General features: G+C 41.3%; 1 protein-coding gene across 1 annotated transcript in view; it reads right to left on the bottom strand.

Moving 5' to 3' along the window:
• Positions 1-4,920: 4,920 nt before the first annotated feature.
• Positions 4,921-13,920, bottom strand: part of Set2 (SET domain containing 2) — a 147,143-nt gene continuing 138,143 nt past the window's right edge. Inside the window, exons 15-16 of the mRNA XM_080275949.1 lie at positions 10,500-10,679; positions 4,921-7,476 (exon numbers count right to left, since the gene is read on the bottom strand). Coding sequence (XP_080132075.1) covers positions 7,312-7,476; positions 10,500-10,679 — 345 coding nt within the window. The 3' untranslated portion in view covers positions 4,921-7,311. The remainder of the gene's footprint in view (positions 7,477-10,499; positions 10,680-13,920) is intronic.

Below are 13,920 nucleotides of genomic sequence, written 5' to 3' on the forward strand. Positions count from 1 at the left end.
TCGGTCAGGATCACCTGATGGTCGTGATCGTCAGCATTTTACCCTCCCGGAAGGGAGCTGAGAGTTCATATAGTCCGATCTAAGGGCAAGGCTGTGACCTTCACACACCCGTCCCCTTGCTCCAGGGGGACAGTAACCACCCACTTCGTCAGTGAAACTTTTCGCAACCTGAGCGAGGCGCGAACTCCCGTCTACCAGATGGCAAGCGAGAACGTTACCACTGCGCCAGTGTGTGTGTGTGTGTGTGTGTGTGTGTGTGTGTGAGAGAGAGAGAGAGAGAGAGAGAGAAACCTATTCAGTTGCTCTAGGATGAAGTCTATGATGATAAAATGTAGTGTTGGAGTGTCATAAGCACTCCATTACGGTATGCCTCAATCAATGAAGGATACTATGATTCTCTTTCTCTGCCCCCCCCCCCTCTGCTGAATACCTATGGGTCCACCACAATGAATCACACCGGCAATCTCTCAGTAACTTGGTCACCCTTGGATCTGCTACGTCTATGGTACATGTCAAATCTAAGTCTGCTACTTCTTCCCACCAACTTTTTGATCATGTTTCCTATACTTTGTGCAAGCTTAACTGTTTGTACATTCACACCTTCTCTGACCAAGATATTTTCTTCTTACTGATAAAATGTTGATTTGTATGGCAGTAGGTTTGCAATCGTTCATACATTTCACAATTACCCTTCCCTCAACTCCCCTAACACAAATACAGCTCAATGATGCCATAACCTCAGTAACTAAAACAGCTTTGGCTCGGCATGGCTCAGTATGGTACAGATCATCTTTTTAACTCTTTTAGGTTGTGGGTCCTTTTTTCCATACATAAGGCCTTGTGGACACTAAGCCACCTCCGCATTAAAGCACCACGTTTCTGCCCACCTAAACATGAATACACCCATATATTCATACACAAGGATCAGCGTACTTATTCCACGGAACTAAAGGTACCATCTCGCTATCTTCAATGCTAAGTCGTAACACTTAATCGATTAACACTAAAATATGATGCTAATCACGCAGAAATGCTATGGGATGGATGTTGAACTTGAATAGTTTTTTTTTCTTTATGCTGCTGAACTACATGAGGTAAGTTGCAAAAGGACGTAAATCTGGGCCATCTTAAGGCAAAAGAACTAAAGTCCCCCCCCCCCCCGCACCATTCATCACAGGTTGAGGATATTTTCTTATTAACCAAACCACCTTCGGTTGTGCAACTTGAAACACATTATATCTATTTATCTATAGCCTGATGCCCTAATCCCGCAAACAAAACGCCTCCAAGTCGCTGTCACCCACCATTTGACTGCCCTCCCCCCTCCCTCATATGCCTCGCAACTCCATCCCTCCACCTCATCCTTGGTCTCCCCTTCCCTCTCCCTCCCTCCACTTCACCTACATACACCCTCTTAGTCTTTCATTCTCCATTCTCTCCACATGTCAAAACCACCTCAGTGTATTTTTCCTAATTGTCTCAATCACATCCACATCCTGCTCCCTACGTGTCAACAAGTGGGTTGGTGCCCCTCCCTGTAAAACAAATAACTCAAAGTCCTTACAGGATTGTGGCATCTGGCAATGGATGGATGGACATCCACATCCACCCCACAACATTCTTCCACTTCTTCATTTGTCAACCTGTCCCTCCATGTCACTCCACATGCTCCTCTCAGGTAACTCATTTCCACTGCTCTCACTCTTGACTTGTTCCCCTCTAGCAAGGTCCACCTCTCGCTTCCATACGTCAGGGTAGAAGTCACAATACTATCATGCAGTGACTTCCTAACTTCCATACTCACCTCCTTATTTCTCATCGCCACTTTCAGTGAATCAAACACTTTCCTTTCCTGATGTACCCTTTCAAGCACTTCATCTCCAAAACTTCCATCCTTACTCATCACACTACCCAAGTACTTGAATACACTCACATTCTCCATATCCTCACCATCCAACTTCACTGAGCATTCTGTGACTTCATTCCTCTCAAACACCATAACTTTATTCCTGTTTACATTAACTTTCTTCTTCTTCTTCTTACACATTATCTCAAATTCATTCACCAAACTTTGCAACTCCCATACATCTTCACTAAACAACACTGTATCATCAACAAACAGCAACACCAGAATCTTCCATATCTCACCCTCATTCATTAGAGTCACCCCCACATCCACTGCCCTACCTTGCACCTCCTTTACAACCCTATCCATGTATATATTAAACAGCCATGGAACCATCACACATCCCTGTTTCAGTTCCACATTTAGATCAAAGAACTCACTCAGCTCACTATGCACTCGCACCATGGCCCTAGCTCCCTCGTACATACTCTTCACAGCATTCAACATTTTCCCATCCACTCCATATATTCTTAATACCTTCCACATATCTGGCCTATCTATTCTGTTATATGCTTTCTCCAAGTCCATGAAGGCAGCTTACACTTTCTTTCCCCTCTCTAGATACTCCTCCACTAAACATCTTAGAACAAATATCTGCTCTTTGTAAATGGGTGTCTGAGTGTGAATGAACTAGTAGTGTTGAGTCATCTGCACATGAGTGGATAGGATTGTGGGTGAAAGATAAGAGATCATTAATATGAACCAAGAATAGTGTTGGCGCCAGAACTGATCCCTGCAGCACACCGGCGTTAATTCAGTGGAAATTGGAATATACATCATCTACTTTCGCTCTTATTTTCCTGTCCCTAAGATATGAAGAAATCAAAGGAACAAAAGAGGTTAGTCCATAGCAAGGGAGTTTGGACAGCAGGGAACAGTCCAATATTCTTTCAAAAGCTTTAGAAATATCAAGAGCTACTGTAGGAGTTTCTCCATGTAGATCAACTGATTGATGGATGGTATAAGTTAGGAGACTGAGTATGTCAATGGTGGATCTTTCGTGGCAAAAACCATATTGTCTGTCACTAATTAAGTTGTTGGATTCAAGATGTTTAACAATGTGCTTATTAATTAAAGTTTCAAATACCTTACCAAGAGAAGTGACAGCTATTGGTCTGTAATCAGAGGGGTCAGATGAACTTCCTTTCTTCGGAACTGGGTGGATATTGGCTTCTTTCCATGAATTTGGGAATGAAGAAGTACGTATGCATAGTTTGAATGATTTAGCTAGAACAGAGGCAAGTTCAGGGGATCACTTTTTCAAAACAATTGTTTCAAGGCTTGGGAGAGTAGAGGGCAGGACAATAGTTGACAAGGATGCCTTATCACCCAGTTTCACCAATAATTTAGGACTGAAAATGGCTGGACGTTAAGTACCGTCGCTTGCCTGTTAGGGGTTAAGTAATAATAACAAAAAAAAATGTAAAAAGTTTGCAATATTTTACTATGGTCCTTCTAGTCTATCCAGTCACTCTGGGTGTGGTTCCCTCAGGACTATGACCACCAGCAATACTGCCACATGTAGTCCGGGGAAGCTAACATAATTTTTCATTTCTTTCCTTTCGTAGAATGTTAAGTCAGTTCTTCTAAGTACACACTTGTCAAAGTCATTGAAATTCATCACAGCTGGAGGGCAACTTTCTGTCAGTGAAGAGACTGCAGGTTCTTCTGGAAAATCCTGTTTGCTACAAGCTCTAATTAATTTAAATTCTCATCACTGTCCTTTCATTCACATTGGTGGCTTTGGCTGTTTGTGCAACTGCTTTTCTGGGATCTACTAATGGTCCTCTGTTTGCCTTTTCTTCTAAGAAATATTTATTCACATTGTAAATAATTTCCTTTGCTTGGCTGTGGAGAACATTAGAGCAAGTTGAAGGAGATGCGTCCATGGTGAGGGGGCTTGTGTCGGCCCGGTCGGGACGCATGAAATGCCAACGTCACAAAAACAAAGTTGCCGAGTCTTATGAAATTTATACAAAGTCACTGTTTTCATCCTCAAAAAGCCAATCATTCATAAAAACTATATAGCTTTTTTATTGAAATGAATCTATACAGAGTACAGGTATTTAAAATGCATTTACGAGTAGTCAATAACTAAATTATAATTAAAGGAGCGTTGTGGTGTGGATGTGGATGTGATAGGAAGCATTATGAGGAACACACTGAGGTGGTTTGGCCATGTGGAGAGGATGGAGGGTGAAAGACTGACAAAGAGAGTGTATGTGAGTGAGGTGGAGGGGGGAAGAGGGAGGGGGAGGCCGAGGATGAGATGGAGGGATGGGGTGGAGAGGTATATGAGAGAGGGGGGTGTGAGTTGGGAGCAGGGCAGTGAAATGGCGGGGGACAGGGCAACTTGGAGGCGATTTGTTTGTGGCCACGCCAAATGGGATTGAGGCATCTGGCAATAGATAGATAGATAATTAAAGATTTGGCATTTAAGCATTCTTTACACTCATTAGCTGACCGCACCCAGAGTGACTTGATAGAATGGAAATACCATAATACTCTTATACTGGTCCTGAGGGGAAAAAAAAAAAATTGCCACTTTCACTAATACTCAAAACACAATACTATCTATCTATCTCACCCAAACACAATACAAGGAACCATAAAAATAATACCAGAGCTAAAGGATTACGAGTAAAGAAAGGTTGTTGTTGCTGACCAACCCCAGTCTGTGTGGCTAAGCAGACCAGTCAACCACAGACAAACAACTGCTCCTGCACAGTTGTCCCATGCTTGTGAACCGATGTTCTCTTCCTGTTGAGATTGCCTCATAACAGCGAAGTGCAGGGAAAAAGGTAGAGATTTTGTTTCTGGAAGGATGCCACATCTGCATTACTCCACCCAGTTGGCAGGGGCACTATGACAGGCTTCACATCACGCTGTTATCTGGTTATATGGTTACCACCCAGCATTGTTAATGTTTCCTAGGTTACAGGAAACCATTAGGCTTGTCACTCATTGTACAGCTGCCTGAAGTGGAAGAAAGGTAACAATAAGTGATAGGAGGATATGGGAGTAATAAGAAGGGAGTAAGGCAGATACAGAGATAGAATAATACAAGTGAAGGAAGAAGTAGGCAGCACTAAATCAAGTGAGTGGATGATGGTCACCACCAGCTACAACCAATTAAAGAATGGTAATTCATATCATCAAAGGCAGTGTAAACTTTAATCTTTTATCCATAAAATTATTTACATTTTACAAGAACATCTTGAGAAACTTCTTAAATTACTTGCCCCAGCAATAACATTCATTAAATAAATACAAGTCCAACCACTTTACATTACAGCTTCACACGTACAAATCATAGTTCCTTTTGTATTAATATTTAAACTTTACTCCAAACTAACAACAAAGGTAGAATTATACAACATTTCCAATGCTAGTCATGTAAATTTACATCTTGAGATGATGTCAAATACTTACACATGTACAGCATTGTATTTATAGAAGCTGGAAAAAGTATTTTACTTGTACTTCAAAAACGTATTTCTCAATCCATGTAAGAGAGATACTTTTCCATCCACATAAGATATCTCGTCCTGGTATCACCATTATCCAAGCTTTCAAACTTAACAAATTTTTTACACTTGCTGTATTCCTTCCATCTCTGAAGATAATTACCCTTTTTAATTAAAAACACACAACACTTCAAGTACAATTTTGTGGTAATGAAGTATGAGCAAATTATATCCTTAGGTGATTCCAACATTTTCACAGGTGGTCAATGTCAACAACAACTTTTCTCTGGGACTACTGAAATATTTATTAATAATCCCAGCCTTAACCACCTCATCAGGAACACATGGGCCCGGGACTAAGCTACTAAGTCCTGGCATTTAAGGTGATCAGTGACTCATCAGGAACACAAGGACCTGGGACTAAGCTACTGTACTTAGTCCTGGCATTTAAGGAGATATAGACCAATTACTTGCCTGAGTGGTAGTGTGTAAGCAATAACCCTTGCCACTCCTTGGATGTAAACTCTTCTGGGCCATATCCAGCTGGAATGCCATAAACCACAAGACCATCAGGTGTTGATTTGGTTCCCATATTCTGCAGTGTGGAAAATGTGCTTACCCCCCTCCCCCCCATTAAAAAAAAAAAAAAATGTATCTTCAAGGGCAAAAGTTGTCACCTCAGATGAAGGTTAGCTCTGGCTCAACGCAGTCCCTGATACACATAGTTTTCACATTACGGTACTTGCCAATTAGAATTATTTATAAAAAAAATTTACTTGATGTACCTAATAATGTTCATATATTGAGAAAAATAAGATGCACCTGCATATTTGTTTAGCATAAAGGTTACAGCAACATAACCCTTAACAATGTTAACCTACTAGTGGTGCAGCTTTGGTATCATCTATTGGAGCTACCAGAGAGTTATCAAAAGTTTGCTTACTTTCATTTTTGCAAAAATAAACCCTGTATTTACCTTCAGACACCGATGTATGAACATACTGGCTTTTGTTTTACTGGTCATTACTACTACTTCCCTTGCTGTCACCAAATTTCAAAACTGGATGGATGGCCTAAAAACAAATTCAGCAGCTGTGGTGGCTGGGTGAACTGGCAGTAGCAGACTTCTCATGTTGATATGTAGGGCTGTGATACAGCTTTCAATTCTTATGCAGTGTTTTCATTTAAAAATTAATGAAACTCTTGAATGATATTAAAAGATGAATGTGTACTCGTGAGAAAATGTCTATATCAAGCAATGGTTTCTGTGGTGTTAGTTACAAGTCATTTTTTTCCCTACTTCTTCTTTTAGAACTTCTTCCCAAAATCTGGGTGCATTTTTCATGATGTAGTATCTTCCATGCTGCATAATGCAGTACTGTATATAATTACCACCCAACACAAATGCTTTCCTGTGCTGCAAAAAACCATTTGGCTTGCCCTTCAGTGTAGTTGCCAATAAGCAACACTACATCTAGTGACTGAATGCAAACTCAATGCTATCCTGTCAACTTTGTGCTTTCCATCCAGTGCATGCTCCAATAAAATTGACAGATCTCGCCTTATTCATGCAACAACATGATCCGACAACATTTTTCACAGAAATCTGAATTGCAACTAGTTTAATATTTTCTATTCAACTATACTCTCAACAGCAACCAAACAAGTCCACTGTTGTTCATAAAAGAAGTGAACTGCTTCATATATATTTTTAAAAAGGCAAGAAATACCTTCCCATGTAAACACATTCATATCGATGCACATACCAAAACTTACATTACCACTAAAATATTTGTAGTTCAATGCATATTCCTATTTTCCACTGATATGAAAAACACCATGCAACTTCAATATATCTAAACTGGTGGAGGTAGCTCCTGAAATCAAGAACCGATAAATTTCAAAGTACCCATGAGATACTCCCCAAATCTACTTTTATTAATATTCCTTTGTATCATTGGGATCTCTTTTGAACACAGAGCCATATTTGCTCATGTATTTACGAACAAAGTCCTTAGTTTTATGTTTCACACTATCACTGCACTCAAGTGCTTCAATGCTGTGTAGCTGCTTCAGTTCCTTCACCATGACGAAGTGGGTTAGCTGTAAGGAAAAAAAAAAAAAAAAAAGAAAGAATAATAGTAAGATTTTTTTTTTTTTCCAGTTTTGATAAACTTATCAGTAAACACTTACTTTATGATATTTACTGGAGAGTCACACTTCAGTTCGTTTATCAATCATTCCTACTCCCATACTAACAAAATCTAAGCTGACTTCAACACATGGCAAACAATTCACTGAATCCTTCAGTAGGCGAAAAACTGGCATGGTTTATTCTTGATACCTCCAGAATTATATTCAAATTAATAAAGATCTCTCTACCAGAAAAGGTTAATTTAATTATGGCTGTACAGTATTCAACAGAGTGAAGAGGTAACCTCTCTCAGCAATCAAGTCATTCGTGTTTCTGATGCCACATTTCATTTTTAAAGGGGGAGGGGGGGGCTACAGTCATGCTAGGATCATACAGTGACATCCCTGAAATGGTTTGATTTTAAGGCTGGGGTGTAACAGTCCAACAGGACTGGCCAATCACTAATCACATGGCGAATGGACTTACTAACCCAAGCTAGTACAATACTGTCGGTGGAGGGATGGGGTGGAGAGGTATATGAGAGAGGGGGGTGTGAGTTGGGAGCAGGGCAGTGAAATGGCGGGGGACAGGGCGACTTGGAGGCGATTTGTTTGTGGCCACCCCAAACGGGATTGAGGCGTCTGGCAATAGATAGATAGATAGATAGATCATGAAATATATCTTTTGAAAATAGCTGTTGCTAATGGTAACTGCCTCATGTGTGCGATGCTACAATGATAAAAATGAAAAAGAATTATACATGACAGCACCATGGATAGCTTCCAAGAAAATCCAAGCTGGCAGCTGGTGTGTGCTTACTACTGAGGGGCAAGCAAATGCCGTGGGGGGGGGGAAATCCTTATCAATAAAATTCTGTACAAAATATTCCAATGGGTTACTTCTGAGTGCACAAGGATAAAAATGGATGACTACTGAAGGATATGTGTTAGGAGAGAAGGATATGTATTATTAAGTGAGGAAGAAGAAGAACTGAAAGGCTTGGTAAATGAGTTTGGGAGAGTAAGAAACAGAATCTAAAGGTGAATATAGGGAAACAGAATCTAAAGGTGAATGCTGGGAAACAAAATCTAAAGGTGAATGTAGGGAAGAGTAAAGTTACGGTCTTCAAGAGAAATGACGTTACTAAATGTACAGTGCAATGATGAAATGGAAAATGTGGACGCATTTATGTGCCTGAGTAGCGTGATGAGTAAGGATGGAAGTTTGGAGGGTGATGTGCTTGAAAGGGTACAACAAAGAAGAAGGGTTGCTGGTTCTTTGAAATGAGGGATAAGAAATAGTGAAGTGAGCATGGAAGTAAAAAAGCCACTGCACGACAGTATTGTGATACCAACTCTAACATATGGAAGTGAAGCTTGGACCTTACTGAATGGACACATGTCAAGAATGAGAGCAGTGGAAATGAGTCATGTGAGACAAGCATGTGGAGTTACATGGAGAGACAGCCTGACAAATGAGGAAATAAAGGAGCATTGTGGTGTGGATGTGGATGTGACACAAAGTGTTAGGAGAAATACACTGAGGTGGTTTGGCCATTTGGAGATGATGGAGAGCGACAGACTAATGAGGAGAGTGTACGTGAGTGAGATGGAGAGGGGGTAGAGGGAAGGGAAAGCTGAGGATGAGATGGAGGGATGGAGTAGAGAGGTATGAGAGAGGGGTGTGTGTGCTGGGGAAAGTACATTGAAATGGTGAGGGACAGGCAACATGGAGGTGATTTGTTTGTGGCCACCCCTTATGGAACTGAAGTGTCTGGCAATAAATAGACAGACAGAATGTACATAAAAATTCATGGTGTATGGAGATTGGAAACAGTGTTGGAGGAAGCCTCACTGACTACGGACTGTTAGAGATAAAGAGTTGGGAGTGTTAGCGAAATGGCAGTGAGAGACTGGACAGACTGTTGAAAAAAGCACAATAATGTGGTTCTACAGAATAAATTATCTGGAGTGTAAGCAAAATGCTTTAGAGAGACTGAAAAGACGCGATATAGTAGTAGAACTCTTAGCTCCAGGTTTTTCTGACATGGGAACCCAGTGGACTGCAGGCTAGGTTAATTTGAAGTTCAACATCCTCCTTTTAGGAAAGAGAGGCAGTTTAGGAATAACTGTATAACCTAACAGCTGAATGATCTACAGTACTTACATCAGTACCACCATGTGATGGCATCCCTCTCCAACACCACTGTTAAAAGAAGTCTCATTGATATGTAACTGCAGAGAGTGAGAGAGATACTTGAAGTGTTAATGAAATGATATAGAGAGGCTGGAAAGACTGTTGAAAGAAGCCTCACTGATATATGCTTGTAGAGAGAAATATGTGGAATGTTAGTGAATGGCAGAGACTGGAAATTACTGCACCTCACTAATTTTTGGCGTTTGTAAAGAAAAAATATATTTGGAAAATATTAGTGGCATGAGGAAAGTGAGACAACAATGCAGAGGTTTATCTGATACTTTTACTGTGATATGCAGGGTGAAACTGAAAGAAGCTTCTAAGCTCAGAGGTGTCGTCAGTGGAAGTGAGAAACGAAGAAATGGTGGATGAATATTAACATAAAGTACTGGAGAAGTTAGTGAAACAGGAGCTTATGGATTTGGAAATTTGGTACCTGGCAGGGAATGCTTTAAATGTGGTGTTACAAAAGTGCTGACTGGTAAGAAAAGTGTGACTTAGTGAGCTGTGAAGCCTGAAGGAGTAACGAATGCATCTAAAGACCAATTTGTTGTGTACTCTTTTGAAAGTCCTTCTAATTAATACTTTAAAAGAAAAGAAGTCAATGTCCACCATATCCATCTAGGTTATACTGCCTTCTAAAAAATTAGCTACTGACTGTAAATTAATTCTGACTGGTACTGTAATTATCAAATATGAACTTTAAGGTACTGATGTGTTCCTAAAATGTTGACAAGCTGAAATACTAGACAGTCACTCTACTTTACTCTTTCAACACAAAACAAGAAAATCTTACCTTGCGTGCCAAGTACTTGAAATCCTCTGTGCAAGTAATTTTTCCCTCTTTGCAATCAAGCTTTCTATATGGGTTCAAAACTGACACAATATAGGTTGCCATCTTGGATCGGAAATTGTCCTTTATTTTTCTTGCAGCATCACTGTTGTCAGCTATTGCAGTTGCAGCACGTTCCTTACTCTGAAATTTTTTAAAATGTAGTTCTCCAGACAGTGCAGCCTATGAACTTTACAAAATAAACATAGCATAATGTCAGTCTACATAAGCAACACAATCCAAGGCAAAAAGAGAAATCACAGTACATCTTATTTCTAAAACATAAGACTATAACTCTTTAACTAAAAACACATGCTATTTAACAACATAGGAGGGAGCAGGCTGTAGCACCAGCAGATCAGGGTGGTACTCCCAATGGGAATAGGAATGTTGATAAGAGGGAGAGCTAGAGCTCACTTCACTAGCAATCAGAATATCTGACTATCTCCTTTTGCAGACCTCTTCAGTGTGACACTTACACGGAGAGTAGACTACCATACTCTCTCAACACTTTCTCCTATCTCACGAACTATCCTACATGCGCTTCACAGATCACATAAAGTACCCCATTAGGTCACAGGGGTTGACACCAGCCAGGGCATGCGGCCACAAAACTTTGCTTTTGCTACCTAGTGGTGGAGGACCTATTGAGTGGAGGCATGATGCAGGCTCTGACAGCATAGTTTTGGGGGCCATGACAGGATGAGGATCGGAACTGTGCTAGACAGTACAGGACATAGTGGTTCCCAGGTTGTTGCTTCCACCCAACAGAGAGAGGCCCAAGCTCAGCAGCGGCACCCTAGGAGGCTGCCCTATCAGTGGGTGTATAATGACAAGGTAGTTATAGTGCAAAGGCACTCTTGGAGGGTGTCCCCGTAGCTGTCCTGGCAGGGTGTCCTGAGGCTACTGCCACAGCTACTGGTTATGGCTGGTGGGCCATAGGTCCCAGGTCCCATGCCTGGACTTGGGACTGTGCAGGTGGGTGGGGCCTGTGGTCTCTCTCTCCCTTTATTTAATTTTAATGACTTTTGCAAAAAATGAGAAGTGGAAGCCTGACAATACTAAATCACCCACGGGGATCTAAGTGGCATCTTGAAATATGGATAATTTGAGGGGTAAAGTGGGGGAGGTGGTCAGGGTAATGAGTAGGAAGTGGGTGGATGATGGCTGTGTACAGGGAGTTTGATATAGAGAGGGCACAGCCAGAATGATTGAAGGGTAAAGCGGAGAGGTGGTTGAGGTGATGAGTAGGAAGTGGGTGGATGTTGGCTGTGTACTGTACAGGGGGTTTGATATAGAGGAGGATCAGCCAGAATGATTAAAGGATAATAATAATGAAGATTTCATTCGGTAGGGTTGCATTTTCATTTATATTTGTGTATGCTTCACAGGCTGGCTTGGATGATGTAGAAAAAGATTGATTCTGGGATGACTTAATACGCGTGGCAAGTGGTATGTGGGATGACGAGATTGTCGTTTTGGGAGGGGACTTAAATGGTCATGTAGGTGAAGCAGTTCATGGATATGAAGGGGTACACGGAGGATGCGCATATGGTATGAGAAATCAGGAGGGTGGAAACAATATTCGAGTTTGGGGAGGCAATGAACATGATTGTGTGCAACACGCAATATGGAAAAAGAGTGAGTAGGTTGATTACATAAGAGTCTGGGAGCAAGACTAGCCAGATAGACTATTTCCTGATCAGGAGGGCAGACAGGGGGTTGGTGAGGAATGTTGAAGTTGTAGGGAGTGAGGAGTGAGTGCAGCAACACAAGTTATTGATATGCGACATGGTGCATAAGAAGCAGGTGATGAAAAAGAGGACCAATGCACCTAGGAGAAAAATATGGAAGTTGAAAAACCAAGCAGTAAGGGGTGCCTTCTATAGTGAGAGGAATAGAATGGGTGAATGAACAAGGAGCTGTTGCCAGAAATGTTAATGAACAGCACAGAGCTCTCAAGCACAATCTCCTGAGAGTTTATGATTCTGTGTGTGGATGGACAAAGGACCCCCCACCCACCCCAGATATAAAGTAACTTGGTGGTGGGATGAGAGTGCAGAAGCTGCAGTTAAGGAGAAAAGAAAGCTTTTCCAGGAATGGAAAAGGGGTGGCAACAATGAGGAATACTTGGCTGCTAAGCACAGTGCTAGAAAAAAGGTATATGGGGCAAAATCTGAGTCTCAGAGACTCACTGGATAACATAAATAATGTGGAAAGAAAGAATATGATATTTAAGGAGGCAAATCAGATGAAGAGGGAAAACAAGCAGTGTGTGAAGAATGATGAAGGAAAGGTAGTGATGAAGAGTGGGCATATTAAAGACGGCTGGAGAGAGCATTATAATCAGCTGCTGAATGAGGAGTTCGATTGAAACAGGGATGGTCTGGAGTCAGTGGATCCAGTGCTTTGCCCTTAGCCTTTCATTGCTGCTGCTACTGTAAGCAGGGCAAAAGGCAGGATGCTGGTGGGGAAGGTGGGAGGTGTGTCTAGGTTGACTGCTGAAATACTGATGGCCTCAGGAGACATAGGAGTGCAGTTAGTGACTGACTTGATAAATATGATTATATAAGTGTGTGTTGTCCCAAATGATTTGCTGAAGAGTGTGACTGTAAATCTGTACAAGGTGAAGGGTGATGTCCTGGAAAGAGGATATTATAGAGGCATAAAACTTTTGGACCTGATATGAAAGTAATGGAAAGAATTCTAAAAGGTATGATAAGAGAAAGAATGAATACTGATGAGATGCAGTCTGGGTTTATGCCAGGCAAAGGGACCAATGATCCCATATTCATTATTTGACAGCTTTAGGAAAAATCTAAAGGAAACAAAAGGGATCTATACTTTGTTTTTGTTGATTTGGAGAAGGCCTTTGACAGAGTCCCCAGGGAAGTGGTCAAGTGGGTAATGAGGAAGTCTGGGATCGAGGAGTGGCTGGTTAGTGATTATGGCTATGTACATGGGTGCTCGCACCCAGGTATGAGTGAATGGAGATTTGAGAAATGAGGTTTCCATGGATGCTGGTAAGCACTAGGGGTCAGTCTTGAGCCCCTTGTTATTTATCATAGTACCTGAAGCCCTCTCATATGACTTCAGAAATGGACTCCCGTGGGAGATGTTGTATGCCGATGATTTGGTGTTGATTGCAGAGAATGAAAGGAAGGAGGAGGAGGAAAGATTTTGGAAATGGAGAGATGGTATGGGGCACAAGGGCTTGAGAGTAAATGCAAATAAAACAAAGACTAGAAGCCATCTCATGATGGGATCTCACCACCCACATACCCAGAAAGTTTTTCCTTGGCACATAATTCTGAACCTTCATTTCTGATTTGTAGCAAATTCAAGATGTAAAACATACAAAAACAAAGCCAGCCAGATAACCTCA

The sequence above is a fragment of the Coenobita brevimanus genome, chromosome 63 (genome assembly GCF_032717465.1).
Source record: "Coenobita brevimanus isolate Jiangsu-jjx chromosome 63, ASM3271746v2, whole genome shotgun sequence".
In the NCBI taxonomy this organism is placed as follows: Eukaryota; Metazoa; Arthropoda; class Malacostraca; order Decapoda; family Coenobitidae; genus Coenobita; species Coenobita brevimanus.